The sequence below is a fragment of the Bacillus rossius genome, chromosome 8 (assembly GCF_032445375.1).
Source record: "Bacillus rossius redtenbacheri isolate Brsri chromosome 8, Brsri_v3, whole genome shotgun sequence".
Lineage (NCBI taxonomy): Eukaryota > Metazoa > Arthropoda > Insecta > Phasmatodea > Bacillidae > Bacillus > Bacillus rossius.
In genome coordinates, this window is record NC_086336.1 from 2,620,099 (window position 1) to 2,647,634 (window position 27,536).

Below are 27,536 nucleotides of genomic sequence, written 5' to 3' on the forward strand. Positions count from 1 at the left end.
CACCGCGGCTGAGAGACACAGCAGGCAGACCTCGCAGTGGCTGGCCTAATAAGGACCGGCGATCCGCGGAGAGAGCTCTGCGCCGCACTCTTGACCCACATGGCAGCCGCCGCCTTATTTAGCTCGCCCCTCGCGCCAGCTGCTGTCCGGCGCCGCTCTGCCAGTCGCCAGGCCCTCCTGGGCAGACTGGACCAGGCCCTCCTGGGCAGACTGGACCAGGCCCTCCTGGGCAGACTGGACCAGGCCCTCCTGGGCAGACTGGACCAGGCCCTCCTGGGCAGACTGGACCAGTCCCTCCAGGGCAGACTGGACCAGGCCCTCCCGGGCAGACTGGACCAGGCCCTCCAGGGCAGACTGCACCAGGCCCTCCCGGGCAGACTGCACCAGGCCCTCCTGGGCAGACTGCACCAGTCCCTCCAGGGCAGACTGCACCAGGCCCTCCTGGGCAGACTGCACCAGTCCCTCCAGGGCAGACTGCACCAGGCCCTCCTGGGCAGACTGCACCAGGCCCTCCTGGGCAGACTGCACCAGGCCCTCCAGGGCAGACTGCACCAGGCCCTCCTGGGCAGACTGCACCAGGCCCTCCAGGGCAGACTGCACCAGGCCCTCCAGGGCAGACTGGACCAGGCCCTCCTGGGCAGACTGCACCAGGCCCTCCAGGGCAGACTGCACCAGGCCCTCCAGGGCAGACTGGACCAGGCCCTCCTGGGCAGACTGCACCAGTCCCTCCTGGGCAGACTGGACCAGGCCCTCCTGGGCAGACTGGACCAGGCCCTCCTGGGCAGACTGCACCAGACCCTCCAGGGCAGACTGGACCAGTCCCTCCAGGGCAGACTGCACCAGTCCCTCCTGGGCAGACTGGACCAGTCCCTCCTGGGCAGACTGCACCAGTCCCTCCTGGGCAGACTGCACCAGGCCCTCCAGGGCAGACTGGACCAGGCCCTCCTGGGCAGACTGCACCAGGCCCTCCTGGGCAGACTGGACCAGTCCCTCCTGGGCAGACTGCACCAGTCCCTCCTGGGCAGACTGCACCAGTCCCTCCAGGGCAGACTGCACCAGGCCCTCCTGGGCAGACTGCACCAGTCCCTCCAGGGCAGACTGCACCAGTCCCTCCAGGGCAGACTGGACCAGGCCCTCCTGGGCAGACTGCACCAGGCCCTCCAGGGCAGACTGGACCAGGCCCTCCTGGGCAGACTGCACCAGGCCCTCCTGGGCAGACTGCACCAGGCCCTCCAGGGCAGACTGCACCAGTCCCTCCTGGGCAGACTGCACCAGTCCCTCCAGGGCAGACTAGACCAGTCCCTCCTGGGCATACTGCACCAGGCCCTCCTGGGCAGACTGCACCAGTCCCTCCAGGGCAGACTGCACCAGTCCCTCCTGGGCAGACTGCACCAGTCTCTCCAGGGCAGACTGGACCAGTCCCTCCTGGGCAGACTGCACCAGTCCCTCCTGGGCAGACTGCACCAGTCCCTCCAGGGCAGACTGGACCAGGCCCTCCTGGGCAGACTGCACCAGTCCCTCCTGGGCAGACTGCACCAGTCCCTCCTGGGCAGACTGCACCAGGCCCTCCTGGGCAGACTGGACCAGGCCCTCCTGGGCAGACTGCACCAGGCCCTCCTGGGCAAACTGGACCAGGCCCTCCTGGGCAGACTGCACCAGGCCCTCCTGGGCAGACTGCACCAGGCCCTCCTGGGCAGACTGGACCAGGCCCTCCTGGGCAGACTGCACCAGGCCCTCCTGGGCAGACTGGACCAGGCCCTCCTGGGCAGACTGGACCAGGCCCTCCTGGGCAGACTGGACCAGGCCCTCCAGGGCAGACTGCACCAGTCCCTCCAGGGCAGACTGGACCAGGCCCTCCTGGGCAGACTGCACCAGGCCCTCCTGGGCAGACTGCACCAGTCCCTCCAGGGCAGACTGGACCAGGCCCTCCTGGGCAGACTGCACCAGGCTCTCCTGGGCAGACTGGACCAGGCCCTCCTGGGCAGACTGGACCAGGCCCTCCTGGGCAGACTGCAGCAGGCTCTCCTGGGCAGACTGCACCAGGCCCTCCTGGGCAGACTGGACCAGGCCCTCCTGGGCAGACTGCACCAGTCCCTCCTGGGCAGACTGCACCAGTCCCTCCAGGGCAGACTGCACCAGACCCTCCTGGGCAGACTGGACCAGGCCCTCCTGGGCATACTGCAGCAGGCTCTCCTGGGCAGACTGCACCAGGCCCTCCTGGGCAGACTGGACCAGGCCCTCCTGGGCAGACTGGACCAGGCCCTCCAGGGCAGACTGCACCAGTCCCTCCAGGGCAGACTGGACCAGTCCCTCCTGGGCAGACTGCACCAGTCCCTCCAGGGCAGACTGGACCAGGCCCTCCTGGGCAGACTGCACCAGTCCCTCCTGGGCAGACTGGACCAGGCCCTCCTGGGCAGACTGGACCAGGCCCTCCTGGGCAGAATGCACCAGGCCCTCCTGGGCAGACTGGACCAGGCCCTCCAGGGCAGACTGGACCAGGCCCTCCTGGGCAGACTGCACCAGTCCCTCCAGGGCAGACTGGACCAGGCCCTCCTGGGCAGACTGGACCAGGCCCTCCTGGGCAGACTGGACCAGGCCGTCCAGGGCAGACTGGACCAGGCCCTCCTGGGCAGACTGGACCAGGCCCTCCTGGGCAGACTGGACCAGGCCCTCCAGGGCAGACTGCACCAGTCCCTCCAGGGCAGACTGGACCAGGCCCTCCTGGGCAGAATGCACCAGGCCCTCCTGGGCAGACTGGACCAGGCCCTCCTGGGCAGAATGCACCAGGCCCTCCTGGGCAGACTGGACCAGGCCCTCCAGGGCAGACTGGACCAGGCCCTCCTGGGCAGACTGCACCAGGCCCTCCTGGGCAGACTGGACCAGGCCCTCCTGGGCAGACTGGACCAGGCCCTCCTGGGCAGACTGCAGCAGGCTCTCCTGGGCAGACTGCACCAGGCCCTCCTGGGCAGACTGGACCAGGCCCTCCTGGGCAGACTGCACCAGTCCCTCCTGGGCAGACTGCACCAGTCCCTCCAGGGCAGACTGCACCAGGCCCTCCTGGGCAGACTGGACCAGGCCCTCCTGGGCAGACTGCAGCAGGCTCTCCTGGGCAGACTGCACCAGGCCCTCCTGGGCAGACTGGACCAGGCCCTCCTGGGCAGACTGGACCAGGCCCTCCTGGGCAGACTGGACCAGGCCCTCCTGGGCAGACTGGACCAGGCCCTCCAGGGCAGACTGGACCAGGCCCTCCTGGGCAGACTGGACCAGGCCCTCCTGGGCAGACTGGACCAGGCCCTCCAGGGCAGACTGCACCAGTCCCTCCAAGGCAGACTGGACCAGGCCCTCCTGGGCAGAATGCACCAGGCCCTCCTGGGCAGACTGGACCAGGCCCTCCAGGGCAGACTGGACCAGGCCCTCCTGGGCAGACTGCACCAGTCCCTCCAGGGCAGACTGGACCAGGCCCTCCTGGGCAGACTGGACCAGGCCCTCCTGGGCAGACTGCACCAGGCCCTCCTGGGCAGACTGGACCAGGCCCTCCTGGGCAGACTGCACCAGGCCCTTCTGGGCAGACTGGACCAGGCCCTCCTGGGCAGACTGGACCAGGCCCTCCAGGGCAGACTGCACCAGGCCCTTCTGGGCAGACTGGACCAGGCCCTCCTGGGCAGACTGCACCAGGCCCTTCTGGGCAGACTGGACCAGGCCCTCCAGGGCAGACTGGACCAGGCCCTCCTGGGCAGACTGCACCAGGCCCTCCTGGGCAGACTGGACCAGGCCCTCCTGGGCAGACTGCACCAGGCCCTTCTGGGCAGACTGGACCAGGCCCTCCTGGGCAGACTGGACCAGGCCCTCCAGGGCAGACTGCACCAGGCCCTTCTGGGCAGACTGGACCAGGCCCTCCTGGGCAGACTGCACCAGGCCCTTCTGGGCAGACTGGACCAGGCCCTCCAGGGCAGACTGGACCAGGCCCTCCTGGGCAGACTGCACCAGTCCCTCCAGGGCAGACTGGACCAGGCCCTCCAGGGCAGACTGGACCAGGCCCTCCTGGGCAGACTGGACCAGGCCCTCCTGGGCAGACTGCACCAGGCCCTCCTGGGCAGACTGGACCAGGCCCTCCTGGGCAGACTGCACCAGGCCCTTCTGGGCAGACTGGACCAGGCCCTCCTGGGCAGACTGGACCAGGCCCTCCTGGGCAGACTGCACCAGGCCCTCCTGGGCAGACTGGACCAGGCCCTCCTGGGCAGACTGGACCAGGCCCTCCTAGGCCCACTCGCCGGATGGCGGGCTGCTTTACTTCACTTTATTTCACTTTACTTCATCGGCCCGCAGACCTCCATGTCAACAAATGCGTTAATTTCAGAAACAGTGCTAAAATGTCTCACTATCTTGTACCGTTACAAAATGGATAAGTGATTTTTTTTCTTGTCGTTAATGATAACCCCGTATATGTATATGAATGCATTAGAAGAAGCCGAATAGTCTTCTACCCTGGATGTTATATTAGTTTTTTTTTTTTCTTTCATACCTAAAATATAAATTCCCTCTGTAGGAATTACGTAAAAAAACAGCTTAAACTTCAATTATAATATAAGAGTATAGCTTTATATTTGTAATGAGGCCTTAGTATGTTGTTGTCAACAATTATCTGTATGTTTGGTAATCAAATAGGCATGCCTTCAAATAAGCCTCCCAATGTACAAATGCAACTTCGGTATACCATGGGATTCTATTTATTGGTTTTTAAATACACGGTTGTGATAGTAGTCACTGCAGCTAATAGCTTTATACTTATTACACTTTAATAACGCTATCTTTAATTCTTAGGGAGAAACAAGTTTCAGTACTCCAAGCAGGATGTGATCGACGTGGTGCAGTGTTGACGCACTGGACTCTCGTTCCGGAGAACGTGTGTGGATACCGACCCGGCCATCCCAGGTGCTGCCAACTGTTCAGCCTCGTAGCCCCCTCTAGTGTCCGCGAGGCGTGTTGAAGACGGAACTTATACGGAAGTGTGATGAATGAGCCGTGGAAACCAGGTCAATGATACCGTGGCGGGTTCCTCGGCGGAGAGCGCAATGGTGTCAGAGAGAGAGAGAGAGAGAGAGAGACTGTGTGACCTTGCTGCCGACCAGCTGGGAGTCCTTCCCAGCAAGGCAACAATAGTTTTTTTTTGCCTTGACATATTCTAACTATATATATGGAGAATGTGAAACTGAAATTTGCCACCGATAGAAATGAAGCCAAATGAAACGAAATGGATTAAAACGAAGAGAAACCTAACGAATTGGATTGAAATAAAACACAATGAAACAATCGAAACAAAACGAAACGAATTGAAAGGAAACGAAAAAAAAAAATGAAATGGTTAAATTGAATTTGAAATGAAACAAACGAAATTAATTGAAACGAAGTGAAATGAAATGAAACGAAATGAAATGAAATGATTCAAACAAAATATAATAAATCAAAACAAATGAAACGAAATGAAACTAACGTCCGCCATGTTTCCCACTTGCGAGGAACTCGTCGGGAACAGAACCGGACAGCCTTGGTGGGAGACAGCATCAACAGCTTCACACAGACACACATGAATGTTTGTGTGTTTGTCCCTTATGCGTTCATGAACCATTCATCCGATTGCGATGAAACTATGCGCATGCCCTCGATTGTGTTCGATATAGGTAGAATTAGTACTGTACAAACATTTTAAATAGGTAGCGCGCGAATCGTTCCTACAAATGTGTGTATTTCATATAGTTTAGCGGCAGTTCGTGTGTCATTGCATGAGTGCGCAAGCATGACATGATTGAATGAACTAGGCCCTATAAAAGGGACATAATGTGATAGAGACAGAGAGTGATAGAGAGGTAAAGATAGAGAGATAGTGAAAGATAAGAGTTAACGAGAGGTATAGTGAAAGATAAGAGTTAAAGAGAGGTATAGAGAATGATATATATAGACACATATAGACAGAGATAAAGAGAGATAGACATATGTATATATGTATATATATATATATAGTAAGATATTAAGGAATTAAGATATATATATATAGTGAAATAATTAGCAAGAGGGAGATTTATATAAAAATAAATGCTTTGTATATGTGTACCTACTTCAAACAAATTACAAAAAAATGAATGAAGCATTGCAACGCATGCCTGCCCTTAGCTAGTACTAAATAAACGTATGTGTAAGGTTTTTCAATCATTCAATCGTTCTACCACTAAATGTTTGGCCCATTTCAGAATAAGGCTATCCCAAAGAGCCAGTAACAAACTGATGGATTGATATTGGCATTGCAGCTTATATACTCCATGGTCGCTTTAGATTAACCAATTAAAGGAAGCAGAGATCTCTTACATACATAAGTATTTAATAACACAATCTTCACGAGTTATTATTTCATCAATCACATATTTATCTTACGTTGCTTCGAAGTATTGCGAACCAGTTATATGAAACCTCAACATGCATGTTAAGTCATTTAAAATTCTCAGTGACAGTAACCTACTCAACATATTAACAAGTCCACATATTCACTTTCAACTCACAATCACAACTACACCAACACCATCACAACTACTCTTGAAGAAATCAGCAGAGAAGTTTAAATGAATGTTTAATGGAGCTATATTACAGTTATAATGCACACTTGCACGAGTTATACTTACAACTGCACTCAAATGTTTTTTTTTTGAATTTATCATGCATATAAGGGCTTTTCACATATATTGCTAGATAAATCACAATTTACTTATATATTCAACTAGACAGGAACTGACTTGGAACTTAGAGCCTAGAGCCTTATAAAATGTTTTATATCATATGCATATAATGTGATCACAAATATTAGACGAAAATGATACACTAAATTATCTGAATCAAGAGTGTAATCATAAATATATTTATTATTGATTGTTTTTGTTTTAATTATTGCACATCATTCCTTCGTTCCCAGTTATAAAATGCATTCATTTACAAAGAAGTCCGAAGTATTGCATGTCTGTCAATAGTCAGAACATTCCTAGGCAGTATAACCTGCAACCAACTCTTTGATGCATTAAAAATTTTTTTTTAGATAATGTACATTACCAAGATCTTCTTGTTTATCGACTCGTGTTATTTTATTTAGTATGTAGCAAACCTGTCTTTTCTGGCCGGACAGTTGGAGCGCAGTGCGAGTGGCAGGTCGATGCACCTATCAGTCGGAGCTGACAGCTTGTCGTCAGCTGGGACTGTGGCCCTGTGTGGGAACAGTGTCTCTCCAGTCCATCAGCTGAGTCACGTGGCAGACATCTTTATTTATAACCTTTGGTTTATTTACAATTCCCCCCCCCCCTCCCCCCTTTTTCTATGCTTCAAGTGCAAAAGCAATCATTGCAACATCCAAAACTTCTTGCACATCACACGATGAAACGATACATCGGAAAGCAACAGTAACCTCAAGACTGATAATGCGTGGAGAAGGCCTCAGTTCAGTCCAGACTGTAGGTCCGGACTGGGCAGTGCGAACTGGCAGCTGAAGTGATCATGTGAGGTACAGCACGGGCCTCCCCTTCTCCCGACCGAAACATGGTTCGGTTTCCAAAAATGATATTTATTCAATGAGTACATTGATTTCAGAGGCCGTGGCCTCATTATATGTCAGCCGGTATTAATTACCTACATAGTTACCATAGTCATGACACACGATCCACACGCAACCCAATGCTATCTATCCCAGTGCACTCATCCAAATGTCTGTCGGAATCTTTTGCAACCGTGAGTAGCAGGCTCTGGAATAAATTAGACCAAGCGACAAGGCAAACAAAAAATCTAGCATCCTTTAAGTACAGGCTGGAAAAACATATTTGTAACAACTGCTTACCATGACCACTTCACTGCTACCCTACTGCTTGATTCTGTGTGTGAATGTGCGAGTGACTGGTTTTAATGTAGTAGCACCTAATGTTTTTTTTCTTTTTTTTTTTCGGTTTTGATACTTTTTGCTGTATGTTTAATTACTTTCCTTTTTATGTATGTCTATGCTTAGTTTTTAATTACTTTATAATTAGTTATGGTTGAATCTTTTGTAATAGTTAATATTTGAACATTAAGTTAAAATTTTAATTTGTTCTCTTAATATTTAGTCTATGTCATGCTTAGTTTTTAATATTCAAATCTTTGATGTAATTGCAGAAAAGTGGTTAAGTGTAAGAGAAGGCGTACCGCCTTAACTTCGCCACCAAAAAAGACGATAAACAAACAAACAAACAAACAAATATTATATATATACAATGATAGAATAATAATTAACACAACAAACATTGCGATGCACACACAAACAGCAATACCAGACGAAATGGTCTCTTCTTGCAGAGGTGATAATCGATAAGCATTAACACGATAAAGTCAGGGGTGCAACAACAGGGGGGGGGAAGGGTATTTTACCCCCCCCCCCTGAAACCTTGAAGTGGGGGCAAACGGGGGCAAAGAAAGTGCTGTGTAATAAATTTTTAGATAATAAAACTGCTTAAATAACACCATTTTCCACCTTGAAATACAAATTTTCCCGGGGGAGAACCCCCGGACCCCCCGCTTCAATAGGGGGGGGGGATCGATATATTCTTTATAAAATGGTATATTGCCCCCACTTTGGAAATTTAGTTGTTGCGCCCCTGTACATAGAGTATAGCTTCCATTGACCGGTCACCCCCTCCGCATGGACTCTCGTGCTAGCAGGTCGCTATACTCTCGCGGCTTGGAGCGATGTCGGCGCAGAACAAGGAGGGCGGCTCGGGGACTCTGGGACACCACGCGGTGCGGGCACGCCAGACAGGGCAGTGAGAGGGAGGCTTGGCGAGCGATAGCGGGCGACGAGAGGCAGGCTTCAGAGCACGTGGCATTGTGTCGGCGCACAAGTGCGAGGCAAAAGATGAGCAGCAGTGGGGAGTTTACTTAACAAACTTCCTAAAGTGCTTTTAGCTTTGTGATCACCACCAGACTTAGAAAGAATCTAAAGACAAGATTAGAAATTAGTTAATAAATAAACCTTCATTAATGGAGATATCCTTTTGGAATCCTGTCCCCCCAGTTTGCAACTCTGTAAAGCCCCAACATTCAACTCGCTCAAGTGTTAGATGTAGTAGCAGCAATAGTATTGGCAGCAGCAGTAGCGGCAGTAGTAGAAAATAATTAGCATAGTATTTATTTCGGACAACCACCAAAAATGTCTGTGTGTGCCGCTGCTGTGTAATAAATATCTGCCTGATTCTCTAAATCATTTCATACCTTATAAAATATTTTAATACGTCCTTTTAAATGAACATACCTACCGTGAGCAATATCTAAAGTAACGTTTTTACAATACCGTACATTACAACTCTCTGTTATCTGGACACTCACTAGCTCAGACACAAGACACAGCCCTGGGGGGGGGGGGGGGGGGGTGCCACGCCTGTGCCACGTGGCCCTGGGGGGGGGGGGGGGAGAGACGCGGCCACTTCCCGCCGCGGAGATAGCCGCGGCTTCCGGTTCCGGCGCCTCCGGCGGCCACCAGAGGAGCCACTGTCAAGTCGCCAGGGTGTCTCTTAACTGTCTTCAGAGCGGAACATACAACACTGCGCTAACAGCCCCAAACCAACAAGTAAATGTATTTCAACCATCCATCGTGTTGTAGACGTACGGCTAACTCATAACGTTAAACCCTGGTCGTCAAACTGCTTTTGCGGAGCCCTTTAAAATTTTAAGGTAATAGATAGAGATCACGCGTCCTCTAAGTCGTTGGAGTAACGCCAAAATGTGAGCCAGTTCCAAACTTGCGCGCTACTCTTTGATCCTGTAACATTGCACGGTTGTGTTTCGTAACTTGTGTTCCTTAACCAAATACTTGCTAGTGTAAGCATTCCCTGCTGCCGGTTTATTACGTCCAGCAATTTCCGAACAACCTTTACAAGAACGTTCAATCACAACCCAAACCACGCCAGCTGGGAATTATATGGCACAACACGTTTAAAGGATTGACTGACTTTGGACTGACTCAAAGATGTTTCGGTCGACATGATGGCGACTGCAATGTCGACCGAAACGTCGGTGAATTATTCGCCGAGGACGCGGCTACAACCCAGAAGCCAAGCTGCTTGAGACAAGGGCCGTGGAAGCCTGCGAACATCAAACATTTTAAACAAGTCCGGTATTCTTCTGTTGCATGAGAATGCTGTGTTGAAACTCATGCGTCGTGCACGGATATGAACAGTTAAGCTAGGTTCACAATTAACTAATGATAATAATGATAAGCGAGTGCATAGCAGGCAATGCACTCGACTGGGCACTCGGATCACAATTGAAATCTTTCTGTTGATTTCAGCCAATGAAATGTCGCGCTGTATCCGACATCTGTTGGTAGGTTTAGTAAGTAACTAGGTGTATCACGTGACCAAGAGCGAGCGTGGGATTTCATTTCGACGGGAGGGGGTGGGGTGGGAGGGGGTGAGAACCACTTTTCCTGCTGTTTGCTTGTAAAACTGTTATTTAACAATTCTAACAAAGAAACATTGTTAAAAGTTTTTTTTTTTGTATTTGCATTTATCACTAGTGGTTTTTTCTAAGTAATTTAATTAACTGATTTTTAAAGCAGAAATTGCCTTAGAATTGTAATATCTCAACGATGTCTTGCCACAACATGATTTATAAATAAGACCCGGTAAAAGGGCACCCTACTATTTTCTCATTGGCTGTTGTGCCACGCGTCATTAAGATAACAAAATATATTCATATCTCTTCTATGAACAAGAGCTATCTCATCTCTCATGCGCTATTGTGAGTCAGTAGGTTGGAAAACATGGCGGTCAAATCTTGTGCGCACCACCTACTATTACTGATACTTTTTTTTAAAATTGAAAATCCAAGTCTTTCTGTCCATTATGCTTGTGTTATGCGCATAACAAACACGCATGATAATGAATTAGGTTTCTTTTTGGCAAACTTCACGCGTTCACCCTACATGCTACAAACAAGGATTCTTCTCGAACTAACATGTCTGCTCCAGTGACAGAATAGAGACAACCTATAAAAACACCCTGAAAGCAGCAATTGGTTTCCCGTCCCTCCCATCCTCTAGCTGAAAACTATTAGTCCAGTGAACGAAAACTTCAAAACGCACAAACTAGAGCTGTGTGTGATAAGTGTCCTGAGCTGAACTTTCGTACAATGGCAGAAACAACGTTTCTCACTAACATATATAAAGTGTACCGCCACAAACCTAGTGCAGTTTGGCCTGTACACGGACGATGCAGTATTGTTAGTAGGTGTGGAATTGTAAATCCTGCAGCAGAAAGGCTCCACACTGCTCCATACTACTGGAACAGTGGTGCACGAAATGGCGAATGGGAAGCCTTCTTTTCACAGACGAGAAAGCAAAACGCCCGATCGTGCATCTTCGGTTTTTTTTGTTCATTGTAAATAAATATAGCGGTGTTGATAAAAGGATACTAATGGTCAATTAGGTTAAGTTAGCTACATTATAAATACTATAAAACATTGTGGACGGTTGATTTGGTTAGGATAGCTACATTAAAGATATGGAAAAAAAAACATGAACTTCGGGGAACTTCGGGTTTTGGCTCTCTCGTCTGTGAAAAGAAGGCTTCCCATGGCGAATAGTCCGACCCAGATGCGAAGCCACTGTGTTCACGCGGATACAGTTGCTATGGACGCCGAGCGAAGGGCAGTCACGGGCAGGCGACCAGGTAGCTCCACAGGAGCTGTCACGCGGCGCGTAGAGGCACGCCCGTGTGACGCACTCTGCCGGAGTGTGATGAGATAAGGCCACGCCAGGTGGCAGCACTCCAGCCCCCTCTGGTCGCACTCGATCCAAGTGGAGGAAAACACTCAATACATTCGTGATCAGATGGAAAATATATATATACGAAGTCCCATCCGATTCAGAGTTTAATGCACACGCATGGCTCCCACATTCGATCACGGGCCTTGGACCCAGGACCGGAGACGGGTTCCCCTACCCCTCCCTACCCCTCCCTACCCCTCCCTACCCCTCCCTACCACAACAACAAATTCTACAGTCACGTGCTACATTATAATTGCATGGTTATTCCTCACCTACACTCTTTTTAGAAGGTTACTTAACCTAAATACAGGGTATACATATGCTTACTATTTTGCAATTCCAAACTAAGCTTCATTTATAACATATCCATTGTGTTTTTTTTTTATTTTGTAAAAAAATTATGATAGTTAAACATTTAAAAATAAACAGGGCCTGGCCCGGGACCCAGGGGTCCACCCAGGTCCACCCAGGCCCACCCAGGCCCACCCAGGTCCACCCAGGCCCACCCTTGTGGGGGCCATGCGTACACGTGTCCATTGTCTTTCATTGATAGTGTTATCTGAGTGTTATACATGCAGACAGAACTGCTAAAAGTCGTCTCGATGCTATAACAGCTGGTGCACCCTGAGGACTGAGGGGGGAGGGGGGTGAAAGAATGATCAGACTGTTGTGTGTGGTATGGAATAACTCCCAGTCTAATGGGGAACCTGAACTTTTTTTAAAAAAAAAATAACACCCCGTTTAAAGGCTCTTTTAAAGAATTTATGATATCTTGATAAATCATCAAAACTATGTAATAGATCTTTCACTATCCTGTGGTATCACTATTGAACTTAGCGTATTTTATATTATAGGTTTTCTGTTAGTATCAGATGAATGGTCCTTTACTGAAATTACTAACAACCAAAACATTTTTACTTCTAAAGCTCTAAATAAAACAAAATCAATAATATTTTCATTTAAAGATCTCAGGCAATATATTTTTTCAATTCCAGACTAAAGTCATATAAAAACTGAAGTTTCAGTGATTTACTCAGATCGAATAATGGTATATTCATATTTTGCCATCGAAAGTCTCTATGTTTAAAGTTAAATCTAGTTTCAAGATGCGTGGCGGACTTGCAGTCTGGCAACCCTGTGCGGTCACACAGCAGTGAGCAACCTTGTGTGTTTACGCAGCAGTCTGGCATAAGTTGTGCATAGCTGTAGAAATTACATCAGTAAAACATTAATTTAAATCGATTATACTTAAGAAAAATCACTACCATTTTGTACTCTGCGCGCCCATGAGTTGTCACCTCTGGCTGCACAGCCACTCTTTTACTGGTCGTGGCTGCACGCTAGACTGGAACACAGTGTAGCGCTGCACAGCCGCTTGTTACTGGCTCTAGCCGCACTCTACTGGCCAGCAACAGCACTGAGTGTAAAGGATCCATCCTAATGTATACACGTCATGTGACGTTTTCTGGAAAATTATAGACGTATGTAATTTCATTGCAGTTGTCTGACGAAGAAACCCAGACTAATTGTTTTAAGAAGAAGCTTCAGTATTCTGAGAAATGTTTAGGCATGGGATGTCTTTTCGAATTGCGGATGTCTCCGTCGAGCATCAACTTCCCCGACTTAGAACTCAGTTTCTTCTGCAAACTCTTTCACCTCTGAACTGCTGTAGTCTTGAGACTTCATTGAGTTATGATGGCTCATGAATCCTGCATTGCCAGCCAAAAATACCTCAAGGGAATATAATAACTTCCTAAACCCAACCTTACATCGTTTCCTAAACCACGAGGTACCAAGGAACTACTCTGCACAGTCTCTTGAGGCTCTGCGGGGTAGAGTCCTGGCGGAAGGCAGCCCAGATCCTCACAGTCGGGTGGTTTTCTCTGGGTTCTCCTGTTCCACTCGCCCCCGAGGCATTGTGTGTGCTTGTCGACCTGAGCGTTGTCTTACTGCGTCATCAACAAACTGTTCCAGGAACATGGCTGACGCTAGTGGATGTCCGAGTGCTCGCTTCTCGCTAAGTTCAAAGCCGGCGTGCGTGGGAAACCTGACGTAACTTAGATCTCAAAAGCTGCGATAAGCTCTGGGAAGAATGTCTGATAATGTTATCACTTGTAATCAGTTGTTATTTATCGACTGTTTCCCAGGCCCGTGGTGCATGCCTCAGTACGAGCTCAAAGATAAGCGATTGTGTTCCTTCGCGCCAATGGTAAAGCGTAAAATTCGCAAAAAAGACAAAATTCAGCGGTTTCGAATGTTTTTCGCGAAATTACAAGATACTTGTGGAAACAAGAATTTTGGAACGAAATACGATTATTTCCACGAAGTTATCGATGCTATTTCTGAGAGCATCATGCATGCATCAGAGATCTGAAACACAGGAAACAAATTTCAACAAAGTATTTATAATTATATAATTGCTTCTGGGTTACTGGGTCCTGGATCGGGAGTCGAGGAGCCAATGCGGCCATCTTGGATTACATCATTTCCGACGACCATCTTGGATGACCTTTGACTTTGACTTTTGACCTTGGCGGCCATCATGGATTCCGCCATTTTGTTTTCCAGAACATTCCGCCAATTTGAATGATGACATCACATCTGCCATTTTGTTTTCCCATACTTTCCGCCATTTTTTTGGGTCGAGCACCCCACTGATGTGCGTTACACCCTTCGTTATGTATTAATTTCGTCTTCTGCAGTCAGCCATATTATTTTTTCGTTCTAGAAACCACCATCTTGATTTTATCTGATGGATGTCTCCATCTTTGTTTCTGGTGTTGGATCCTAAAGTAGGTCTGTGACGCTATTCCTCATGCATTTACAGTTTGATTTTTTATTTCCTACCAGTATAGTTATGAACCTTATGAACCAAAAATATCAATATTTTTAATCCTCAAAATTTACAAAATCCTCAGCTATTTTGTTTATGATGCTGGTTTTTATCGCCGTTTTTTTCTTTAGAACATAATAATATATAATATTTATATGCATAACCTCAGGTATGTTTTATCATTTCTAATTAAATATCTCATCGATTAGGATTCGATGTTTACAATTATTTTAAAGTAATAATACTATTAATTTAATAATACTTAGCAAATTAATAACTTGTCTTCCAAGAAATTTAATTTATATATTTTATTTTTTACTTCATCCTAGACGTCACACCAGCTTATACAAAGGCACCAGACATTTTCAGAGTCCTCACTCACAAGTAATATTTTATCAACAGCTCTACCAAGCAGGAACATGTTTACATATGCGTGTTTTAAAAGTTGCATGGAAGCACGCATTTAAGTATTTTGCGTATATTTTCATTCCCATAAGGTTATTAATGAAAGGAAAAAAAAATACATGTGTAATCTTTATCATGCGTGATATTATACTACAAAAAAAATATGACTATTCATATTTACAGAGTATTGGACGTGTTCACTCTCCCTGAGATAGACCATATCCAAAACATATAATTTTACGTTACAACCAGGCCCGGACTGGTCAGGTCGGCTAGTCGGCGATCGCCGAGGGCCCCCGAGCCAGGAGGGCCCCCCAAGGGGGCCCCCAAATAATTTTTTTTCTACGAAATACTTTATAGATTTACAAAATTGCCTCTGTGTATTTTTCATTTTGGGTCACATATTTTACGTTTTACGTTGGTGATACTTTACGTCGTATACACCTAAAACCTCCCTAGCACATATTTAGCTAGCGACATGCGAGGGGCGTCGTAGACTCTTATCAGTATGGACTGATGTCGCTCTTCCCCCTCGCTGAGCGTGCATTTCGTACATTATAGGGGGGGGGGGGGGGGGGGGGGGGAGTGCTGGCGGTAGGTGAAGTGACAAGCTGACAGCTCAGTAACTGCGTTGCATTGCATGTCGCAATTGCAGTACGTTTATTCTGTATGTAATCGGCTAAATTGTGTTAAGTTTATTTTAAAAATTAACAGCAACTAATGTGTGCGCGAAAAGTGGTTCGGATTTGAACAAAACCGCATCATTAAGTTCAGAAAATATGAAACGTGTGTATCCAAGTGGCGCTAGTAAAAGAAAAGGACAGAAAAATAAAATTTCAGAAAATGTTAAAAGCCCGCAAAGTTTGAACACTTGGTTAGCTATTTCTAATTCCAGTTCTCAGGTACTTAGTTATCATTCAGTACACAATGAAAATTCAAATACAGGTAAGTTGAATTAGTTATCAATCGTAGGGACCTGAAAAAATCACGATCGTGAAAAACTCGAAAAATAATGCGAATTGTGATGTTTGGATGTTAAAACGCGATTTTCTAATTATTTCAGTCTTTTTCACGAATTTCTACTTAAATAAAACTACTTTTAACGTTTTCACATTTTTTTTTTCAGACACGAACGCCTTAACTTCACGTGCCTGGCGGAGGGATGGGATAGCTTAGTTGAAAAACATGCTCTGCCTCGAAACTGCGTTACTTTTGCCTGTTTTAACAGCAGTTGTTTACTGCCTCTCGAATGTCATCTAGACTTGACAGAAGACACGTTGATAACACTACGGTATTTCGGAATTTCCGTGGGAAGCGATAATGCAGCTGTCTCGTTCTCCATTCGTCATCTCTGTTTAAGCTGTGAACACCCCTCACCCCCCCAAATTCGATCACGGCACTTTTAATACCTCTTTCCGAAAGTATTTTATGCTACAGCGACAAACTATTTATTTTTGTAACTGCCTGCTTGTGGTTTTAATATAAGTCGTGTCAATAACACTGTTATCAATATTTCCGTTTCTTAAATATTAATTGCTTCACATAGGAAATACTAAAAATTGTAGTTACTGCAAGGCATCAAGTTGACATATTGGAGTGTTTCCTCTATGATGTCCTTTGATGACTAAATTCAACACTTACAGTAGAAGATTTAATTAATTTCTAAAAAAACTAAACTGTTAACGTCATATTTTAGCTATAGTGCGACTAGGTATGTATTTGTTTTCAGAGACTGATGATCCAGTGTCACCTCCTTTATTTAAGCCTGCGTCTACTCCTAGTACTTCGTCTTGTAGTGTTGAGAAGGAAAAAACTACGCCTGCTTACGATCATCCTGTTTTAGACAGTCCATCATTAAGATCTTTTCATCTCGGCAGCGGTTCATCAAGAAATAAGTAGTTCGAGCTCCGACTCAGAAAACACCGATGAAGGAGATGACCAGGAGACACCTGATGCTGCTGTGGAACAACTTGGTTGTTTCATCTGCCCAAACGAAAATGACCCGATCGGAGTCAAAAAATCTTTTATGGAGAAGCACCCAATTCAAGCGAAAGAAGGAAAAGGAACTAAATTGCCATTTGAGCCTTCAAACTGTATTATCGACTTCTGCCAAATGGTGATAAATTTCACTGAAAAATGGTTATCATACTCAGTTCAGCTTAACAAAGTGTACTGCTCGTGTTGTATGGCGTTTGGAGGTACATATCATAGAGATTCTACATTTATTATTGGTCACGATGTTTCTCCCAAACATGTTTACAAAGCTATTGAGATTCATGAAGACTCTCATTACCATGAACTCGCGGTGACAGCAGATTTTCAAAGCCAAAAATGTTTTGACATCTCAACTCTTTTAGCTACCAAACAAACAAAAAAGCGAGAAAAAGAAGTTCAGACCAGAAGATTGGTTGTGCAACGTTTGATTGACATTGTTTTATTTATTGGAAAGCAAGGAATCGCCTATAGAGGTGATAAAGCAGAAGGAGCGTACCGTATAGGCTTGGCTCTGTGGAAAACCATGGAAATTTTCTGGAACTTGTGATGTTGGTCGCAAATTATGATGTTATTTTGCAAAATCACATCACAATGTGTATTGAAGAAAGCAAAAAACATCTAAAGAAAATAATAAATAAGAGAATAGCCACAGGAAAGAACACTCAAAGGCCTACGCCTATTGGACGAGGTTATTTACTCACATTTTTTTTATCGAAAACCTTTATCAACAAGTTGATCAAAGTAATAAGCTCAATAGGTCGTATTATTTTGAACGACCTTCAAAATAGCATAAATTACAGGTTCATAGTAGATAGTACACATGATGTTGCTGTAATGGATCAGTTGGCTATATGTGTTCGCTATGTAATGCAAGGAAAAATATATGAAAAACTTTTAGATATGACAGTAGTTGATGATTCAAGTGGACTTGCTTTGTATGAACTTGCGAAATATACTCTAGCAAAATTTGGCATAGCTACATCAAATATTATTGCTTGTTCTTTTGACGTAGCTAGTAACATGAAAGGATGCTACAACGGTCTGCAAGCCAATCTCAAGAAGGACAACGGAGATCTTATGTATACCCATTGTATGGCACATGTGCTAAACTTAGTAGTTGCTGATACGACTGTTAAAATACTGCAAGAAGAAAACTTATTTGGTTTGGTTGAAGAGACGGCGGTTTTTCTAAATTTGTCGCACAAAAGAATGGCAGTGTGTGAAGAAGAAACAAATAAAAAACACACTGCACATGACAAGTTATATAGGTTACAAAAAATAGGAGCGACGCGATGGTGGAGCAAACACAAAATTCTTTCATCAATTGTTGATGAAGAGTTTTTGAATTGTGAAGAAAATTCAAATACAGCAAAATTATTTAATCTTATGTCGGTTTTACAAAAAATATCAGTTGGAAGTTTTGACTGTAAATCAAAATTCACAGCAAGGAATTTGATAAGTCATTGGTCTAAATTTAAGAACCTATTCATGTCTTTTGTATTGCTTGATTTATTTTTTAGTTACTTCCCCTGTTTCCAAGTACTTGCAAAGTAAAAATATTGACTACTCTATCGCTTGGGACCTGGTTCAAACACTACTCCAGCAAGTGAAAAATAAAAGAAATTATGTACACTTTGAGGCTTTGTACTCAAAAACAAAAACATATGCCAGTGCTCTCAATGAAAAGTTAGAACATACGAAGTTGACATTGAAATTGAGTTAGACTTTAACAATAAAAGAACGTCAAAAAAGAATATGTTGCCTGAGGAAAAATCTAAAGACGAAGCTTCTGAACTGTCAACTACTCAAAGTTACAGACTGATTTTTTTCACTGTTTTAGACTGTGCTAGGATAAGTATCGAAGAGAGATTTTGCCCCAACAAAGAAATTTTACAAGACTGTTCCTGGTTGGATCGAAAGAAATTTAATACTATTTTGAAGCTTGATGAATTTCCCGCAGAAGCCCTTTCAAGCGTCTCTAAACTGTGTAAAGTTGACAGAATCAGGGTACTGATAGAATTGAAACAGTTTGCAGCTCAGTACAGCAATTTCATACAGGAAGATAAAATTGAAGAAAAACAAATTGTGGGTGTCGAAAACACAGACAGTGAAGATCAAGATGACGATTTTGAGTCAGCATCAGAAAAAGAAAAAGCACCAGAAAAACCTATAGGTGTCAACTGCTCCGAAAAGAAACGATGTTGTCGATGTTTGTCATGTGCTTTTTCTGTTCTTTTTGATCTCACACAATCTGGGATCTATATAAATCTGTATGTAGTTTATAAATTTGTGCTAACTATTCCTTGCACATAAGTTACATTTAAAAGAGTTTTTTCTAAACTTAAAATTGTTAAGAACCGACTAAGGTCAGCTTTAAGCCAAGAGCTCTTATCAAGCCTACTTTTTATTAATGTTAGGAGAGACTTATTTTACGGATTAGATAAAGCCGAAATTATAGATGGAGTAGCTGCAACCAGTAATGAACTTACGAAAAAGCTTTTGGGTTAGTTATAATAGTTATTTTAAAAGATTATTTTATTTGTGTTTATCTGAAAATAATTATTTAGATTTCTCTTTATAGATTGTTTTCTTATTAGGTACAATTGAATAGGGTATCAAAGATAAAAAGAGGAACTTAATGATTTTGTTATTTTAATTTGAAAAAAAATATTTTTGTTTGTTTGTTGTAATTAAAAATGCTCATTTTTAAAAATTGTTAATCAAAGTGTATTAAACATAGCATCCCAAGCAGCAGAAACATATTTTAAAAATATTTTTGTAATAGTTCTTCATTGCACTGGCAATATTTGTAAAATAAAACATTTTTATAATATATATAAAATGTTTCCTGAAAAACATTAATAAAGAAACATTTTAAATATGTTGTTTGTATAACATTACTTATAAGGTCTTTTTAAAACCTTTGTTTAATATTGCACGAAAAATATTTCATTAAACATGTTATCAAAACATTTTTAATAAAACCTTTAAAACCATTGATTTTGAATATTTCTCTTAATCGTTAAGAAATTGGAAATAATTTTTTTTATTTAATGAAACTGGATGGAGCTACTGCAGCGATGCTTATTGAAACCACAGCCATGATCGAGACCGAAATTAAACTGAACCATAGATGCAGAATTCTATTCAACCATAAAATTGTGTTTTGCAGAAAGTTTTAAAAGCAAAGCTGCTTTCATTTCAGCAGTATCTGTTTCTTATTTCCTATTGGTAGAACCAGCAATGATTTTTTTTTGTGCTTACACAGAAACGAAAATGGTGGCTACGATGTGTTTGTTTTTGTTACGTGTTGCATTGAATTATTCTCAAGGAAGTGTTCCCGCAGATACCAATTACTTTTTCTGCGGTGTAGGGCTAGGTAGATAATGTAAAGCTTTTGCTAATCTCTGGACAAGACCTCTCGGTACTTAAAGAATGTGGACGCTGGACGATGAGAGAAAAAAAAAACTCAGTGTAGGCCTGTATGTGGTGAAAGTGAAAGGTGTTATTTGGGCTATTTGTTTGTGCGTTGGTAATAAATAATCGTGAAATGTGGACGTACACATTGCAGGTAAATTATAGTTTTCTGTTTACTAGTTCAGGAATAACTTGTTTAATTTTTCATAACAAAGTGATTTTGTTAACCTAGAAGTAATAACATCTTGAGTAGGTACAGGCAAATAGTATTTACTTTTTTTTAGGGGGTAAATCTGAATGCATTGTAGTAGAAACCCTTCCTTTATCATATAAGCACATCTACGACACAATTTAAATACGATAAATATTTACATGGCTATCCACAGTTGCGTAAAAGTGTCAAGGTCTTGATTGAACATTTGGAATAAACATATTCGGTAATTATCATGACTAGTCCGTCTTCCTTAAAAAAAAATTTAAAAATTGACAATACTTTCATTTTGTGCTAAAAAAATTACTCTTTTTAACACAACTTGCGGAAAAGTGACAAGGGCTAATTAATCGGCTCTGTTGGTATTGTTTGGCTCAACGGGGCGGTCCCATAAAATTATTGTTTTGGCGTTTTTAGCAAGTAGGTATACCTTCCAGACTCTGGCGTTAAGAAAGGAGGGTTAAAAAAAATTGTTTTGGAAATAAAACTAAGTGTAATTTAGTAAATTTTTCTATAATGGGATGGTTTTTGAATTGGTGTATATTTTATATAGTTTTGGGGTAAGGAACCCAATATATGGTAAATATGTAGTTGAGCGGTATTTGCGAAAAAAAATGTTAAAAATCCAAAAATACCTTTATTAGACGCTCTTCAACTTCCTCTTTTCATTAAAAGCGGCGGAGGTAAGAAATTCCAAATACTTTAGGAGATATCGAATTTTTAAATTTCATCATATGTAGTTGAGCGGTATTTGCGAAAAAAAATGTTAAAAGTCCGAAAATACCTTTATTAGATGCTCTTCAACTTCCTCTTTTCATTAAAAGCGGCGGAGATAAGAAATTCCAAATTTGAGGGGGGAAAAAGGCATGCAGTAGGAATAAAAATGTAAATTTTCTCGTTTGTGATGACCTGACAGATTTTGAAACACATCCTTCAACAACTAAGTTAAACAACCCTGTTATTGCACATGTACAGGGCCTCATGGTAGTTTGAGAAAAAATAAATAAAATAATTATTTTTGGTATATATGGCAATTGTTTGCATACAGCAGAAATACACTACGGAATCTCCGCTGTCATAATTGATAGGGCACAAATTTGTTTGATATGAATGGGTGTTCGCTAGATAGCCTAAAAACATGTTGCTTAACGATTTGAATACAAGTTTTGCATGAAAATATTATTGTTTGTGGGTTTTATAACAAGTTGCACACACCTAGAACAGACCATAGTGTGTGCCTCACACACTTTGCAAAATAAAATATTGTTTTTTTAAGAGAACTCATTAATTTTTAACTTCAAAATCTTACTAAATTGAGAACTAACATAGGGGATATTTTGTTAAAAATTGGATTTGACATTTTCTCAACTGTGTGTTCTTTATTGGATGCTACATTTGCGACTTAGGCTGTCGTTACAGCGTTTAGACAAAGAAAGAGTGATGTGCAGATGTCACTTTAAAAACGTATCAGGTAAAAAATGATGGGAGATATTTTGTTTAGAATTATATTTCCAACATTTTCTGTAAGAGTGTATTTTTTTCTGCTAGATATAAAGAATATTTGTTAATGGGGGTTTTTACTGTAAAATACATATATGTAGTTATTAATTTTTTTATCCCCTCCCCAAAGAAATATACTATTATCCAAAAATTTCTACTATTCAAAATAGCACAAGACCAGACAGTTTCAGATATAGAGGCTACACAACTAGATTTGAACCTAGAGTGAACACTGTATGAAGCTGGTGCTTACAAAGAAGATAAATTAATCCTTTATGTGTTGTAGGAGTGCTTCGGCTCAGAATAAGGGAGATGAACACGAGTTCCTAAACTGAGGGTGGACAGTTTGCTGATTGTGCTATGTTAAATAAAAATTGAGTGCTTACATTGTTAAACCATGCATATTTTTTCTTCAACATTTTCCTCCCCCTTTTTCCCCTCTTTTGGCATGAAAGAAGAAATTTGTATAGTAAATATTAGTGGAGAGTGTGTTCAGTCACATATGTAATTGTATTGACAGGGAGATTGCCTAAGCATATCTCATGTAGATTTTTTTTTTTCTGGTACTTCGCCGATTACTTATTTTGAGTTTCATATCAGCAGAATACAATGACAGTCCATGTACAGTGGTGCTTGATGTGCTCTACCAACATTTGAAAAATATTATAAATATGTCCCTTTTGCAATAGGGTTGTAATATTTTAGCTGAATTGCAGTAACCTTTTGTTAATATTTCATAAAAATTTTGCAAAATTTGTTTTGCAAGTTAAAATTTTTTGCATAAATGTTAAATTTGCAACAGGTGTGTTCAAAATATCGCAGCAACCAATTATTCATATTTATTCCATATACTTTAAATATTGCAGCAATGTTTCATTTGCAACAGGCTTGCTCAAAATCTTGCAGCATTCATTTCTTAATATTTATTTCATGTACATATGTAATTGCAGAAATGTTTCATTTGCAACAGTAGTGTTCAAAATCTTGCACCAATATTGCTGGAACCTTTTATTAATATTTATTTAATGTTTTTAAAATATTTTGTTTTGCTATCGTAATCATTTTTTGTACATTTTATATATGTTTTTACATTATATTTTTAAAATGTTTTGAAATGTTGCAACAATGTTTCATTTGCAATGGGTTTGTGCTACTCATAACATTGCTGCAATGTTTCTGCAAAGTTTAATACATATTTTAAATACATTTTAAAATCATTTTTGTAATATTTAAAAAAATATTTTTTTAAATATATCCTTGCTGGTTGGGATATTTATATTATTCTATTAATTTAACTTGCATATAATACAGTATACAGTAGTAAAATTAGGCTTGGTTTCCTTGTTGATAATTTTCTTATCCCATTATATTTTTATTTTAATAACTTATTGTAAGATTCACCAATTTATGTTTTATAAAGGCATACTTAAAAAAAATATGGAGTTTTGTTTTAATTAATCAGTTGAAACAATACAATTACTTACTTAAAATATATTTTTTTCAAAAATTTTGGTCAAAATTCATTTCCTCGCCTTGTCGCGCCGGCCTGTCTGACCCTAATCCCCTTTTCCTGCTCAAGATGGCCGTCCCGTGTCCGCGTTGTGGCCGGAGAAAAAAAATGGACAGATAGATGGCTAAAAAAAATGTTTTTCGTGAGAATTTTCTGTAACGAACGTGAAGAAAATCTTGAGTTTTCTGTCTTCGCCCCACGCAGCGGGCGCCAAATGCCGTCGTCCGGGTACTCGCGTTCCAGATCCGGCGTAGTTCCGGGCGCATAATTTCTAAACATTTTCCGGTGGGAACGCCTCTGCTCCCCCCCCCCCCCCCCCCCTCTGTTTGCTGGGTGGTATTCCATAACCCACAGACTTCCCGGTAGGGGCCCCCTTTCAGTTTCTGGCCGAGGGCCCCAGAAGGAGCCAGTCCGGGCCTGGTTACAACACGATTTATGAATACTGCAGTGAACAACAGTTACAACGCTCACCTCAGCAATTACTGTCTCTGCGAGATGTACCTACTTCCCAATACACGAAAATCGTATTAAATTTAAAACATGATAAGAAATCGAAGTACTTAAATATGAAAAGAAAAACTTTTAAATTCTATTGAATTAAAAAAAAACCTCATCTCACTCTCTCTTCGCCATAACAATACCTGCGATAATCGCATTAATTACCATCCTCCCCTTTACTTTCCCAGCCTCGCTCACGACCTTTTCCAGCATCGATCCACCCCAATGCAAAACTCTCAAGCACAGATGTGTAGCACACAGTTCCGCTGTAGCGGCATTTCCATGCACAGTCGCCACTTCAACCCACTGTCTATCTGCCGACATCACCTCCTCAATGATGTCTTCAAGCCCCTCCTCAATGGTCAACTCCTCAGCATCTTCAGACTCCTCTCCAACAGCGCCCTCCACATCGCTCGAAATATCCATCCCTGGTACGGATGTACAGGTCCCACTAATCTCTACACTCGACCAAGAGCACTCCAAATCACTCTCCTCGAAATCGCGCTCCAGAATAAAAAATCATAATGTTGATGAAATAGCTTCCTATATTATTCTCAAACCGTTACCATCAAACTGAAGCTTGCTTTCAAACACGTGCAGTATTTATGGCACAGTACACCCCTCCCCATTCATTACCTCCTCACCCCCAATCCCAGTTCTGTACAGAGTGATACATTTCAAGAGTGTGTTCGTCTGATGCATGCTCCTGTGATGCTGTTACTGTACCTACCCCTACCCTTCTCCCGACCCTTTCACAGCCCTAATAGCTGAGTGTTTTAGTTGTGTCACCACATATTCCCAGCCTCCTAATACACTTGTAAACCTTCGTCGTACATCCTAACCTCCTCACTAAAGAAAAGTTTCAAAAGGTACAGAAATAAACAAAATTAATTTTTTATTTAGGAGATAATTTATTAACATAATAATTCACATCACATCGCACTACATTATAATTTCATTACATTAGTAGTTTTCATCCAACTTTTTTCAGATCTATAAAATCCTAGTCACTTCAATAACAAACAAACATATTTTCGTCACACCACTTGGCTCCGATGGCTCCAACTAGCTCCATTTGAATTTTGCTCCAATTCGCTTCAATACCTGCAACTGCTCCTACGATGGCTCCAACTGGCTTCAATAGCTCCAACTGCTCCGATGTTGCTTCCTACGACTCCAATGGCTACATTTGGCTCCAACTAGCTCCAATGTATCAGAATAACTTCAATGGAATTTGACTCCAACTAACTACAATACCTCCAACTAGCACCCACTGCATTTGACACCAAATAGCTTCATTAGCTCCAAAGTCTGGTGTCATTGGCTCCAAATGACTGTTCTTCGTGAATTTACACCTGAACACAGTTCGCCAGGTGGAAATTAGTAGAAATGAGATCATCAAATATTTTTTATCATAGCAATGTTTATCTTTGGTGCCTTACCCAGTTCGAATGGGAAGTTCTGTAATAATGCAGTTTGAGGAATTGTCAAAGAGAGTCACGAACAGTACATCGGGCAAGACGTCTCGTGTGTGGAGCGGTCGCTATTCCCAAGGGCCCTGCACAGGAGGTGAGAATACCTCGCGACGACCACAGACTTCAATATGAGTAAAACTGTAGGATCACGTAGGCCTTAGCGTGCAACGCCGAAGTGCCATGAACTTCCGGGTCGGGCGATTCCATCACATCAGCCTGGAGGTTTCAGCCGTGTCGCCGACGACGCCCTCTATCCTGATCCGCGATATCGTCTTGGTGAGATTGTACCAGAACATTAGCAGTTTTCAGCATCCTGGAGGGGCTGCGGTAGCCGAGTTCCAGACATCTGCTGTTGTAGTTCTAGCTCACCCTGTATTGGTAGAGCTGGTGTTCTGGAGACTATGCTGACCACCTGGTAGTCCTGTCGATGGTTTCATAGCTCTACCGATACCTGAGTATTTTGCAGAAGTTTGGTATGTTGAATGTGTTGTCTAGTATCTATACACACAATACCACCAATGCACACATAAATCTTGAAATATTAGTAAGCATTTAAGATTATTTCATTGTAACATATCTGATATGAAACTTCAGTTACTTGTACACATTGACATAAGTACTTATATTACAGTTTAAACTGAAGGACTTTAGTACTGTGTGTAATTATATGATTGTGTAATCTTAGAACATTCAGTTTAAAATTTTGTTTCAATTAAAACTAGTAGGCCTAATACCTATTCAACAATTTACATGTTAATTTTCTTTATTGTTATATTTTTAATAATACAAACATAATTTCAAGTATTTGGATTTGAGTGTGTTCATTATGTGCTATTAAAATTCACACTACATACACAATATTTGACACACTACATTACTATCATTATGTCATTACAATTGGATATTCTGTGGGCTGGAACAGGCACATTGACACGAGATTATGCATGCAGGCAGGGTAGTGCCATCCAGTTCTGTGCCCAACGCTATGAGGCTAGTCACAGTGTCGATTAATATGTTCAATATGTTCGGATCTTTCCACGATGAGTACTTAATCAATGCTGCCAGCTTCCTACACATTTATAATTTATATTTTTATAATCGCTACATGTATATATATTAATCAATATCACCATACTCATAGTCATAATCAATGTCATCATCACAATGTAATTCATAATCATCATCATCATTATAGCCACATCCTGAGTAGTGTGTTGGTGGTCCGGGCCCAGACTGCAGGCTGTGGTATGGTGCTAGGGTCCACCATCTTAGATTCTGAAGTCACGGCGGTCAGCAAAATGAAAATACATTAAAACCAAGGAATTTTCCGAAATAAATAAATAAAACCAGCAAATCAGTTAATAATCTTGCTGTTGCCCTGAAACATGCAACATTCTTTAGAGAATGTAAAAAAAAAAAAAAAAATCCAGGCAAACGAAACTGCCACCATATTTTCAGATACATCCCAACAGTGTTACCATGTGCTAGTACACTAATAGGTAGGTACACATGGAATTACTTGGTTATTTATTATAGATAAGTCCTTAGTTTTATTCTAGAGTCTATAATATAATTTCAGTATGGTAATTTTATTAAAAAAAAACCCTTAAGTATCTTTCAAATGTTTCACAGCCTCAGAACGGCCACTGAATATTCAAACAGCCACAGTTATTAAAATCAAAATTGATTTATTCTTTTGAACATTTTTCGTCAATTTTTAGTGTTCAATGAGTTAGCTACAACTGATCTTATCCTTGGCTCCAATTTTAACGCCAAAGCAGGTTTAAAAACTGATTTTCAAGCTGGCAATTTTAGATTTAAATTTAATCTAATTTTTATTCAATTTGTGGTGCCATGATTAAAAGTTA

At 42.8% G+C, this 27,536-nt stretch overlaps 2 protein-coding genes and 1 long non-coding RNA gene across 3 annotated transcripts in view; 2 read left to right on the forward strand and 1 right to left on the reverse strand.

Annotated features, from left to right (window-relative positions):
• LOC134535486 (uncharacterized) overlaps positions 1 to 27,536 on the forward strand; it is a 121,147-nt gene that overhangs the window by 78,443 nt on the left and 15,168 nt on the right. The window lies entirely within an intron of this gene.
• On the reverse strand, positions 115 to 5,500 carry LOC134535245 (ice nucleation protein InaA-like). The gene is made up of 11 exons (XM_063374316.1): positions 5,492 to 5,500; positions 3,769 to 4,050; positions 3,529 to 3,738; positions 2,905 to 3,138; positions 2,497 to 2,721; positions 1,993 to 2,370; positions 1,777 to 1,929; positions 1,321 to 1,506; positions 769 to 1,266; positions 265 to 714; positions 115 to 177 (listed from the first exon to the last, which is right to left on the reverse strand). Exons 1-11 carry the CDS (start codon positions 5,498 to 5,500, stop codon positions 115 to 117), a joined length of 2,688 nt encoding a protein of 895 aa, XP_063230386.1.
• On the forward strand, positions 20,088 to 22,580 carry LOC134535271 (uncharacterized). The gene is made up of 2 exons (XR_010075596.1): positions 20,088 to 20,628; positions 22,472 to 22,580. It is a non-coding gene; the product is annotated as an uncharacterized LOC134535271 (long non-coding RNA).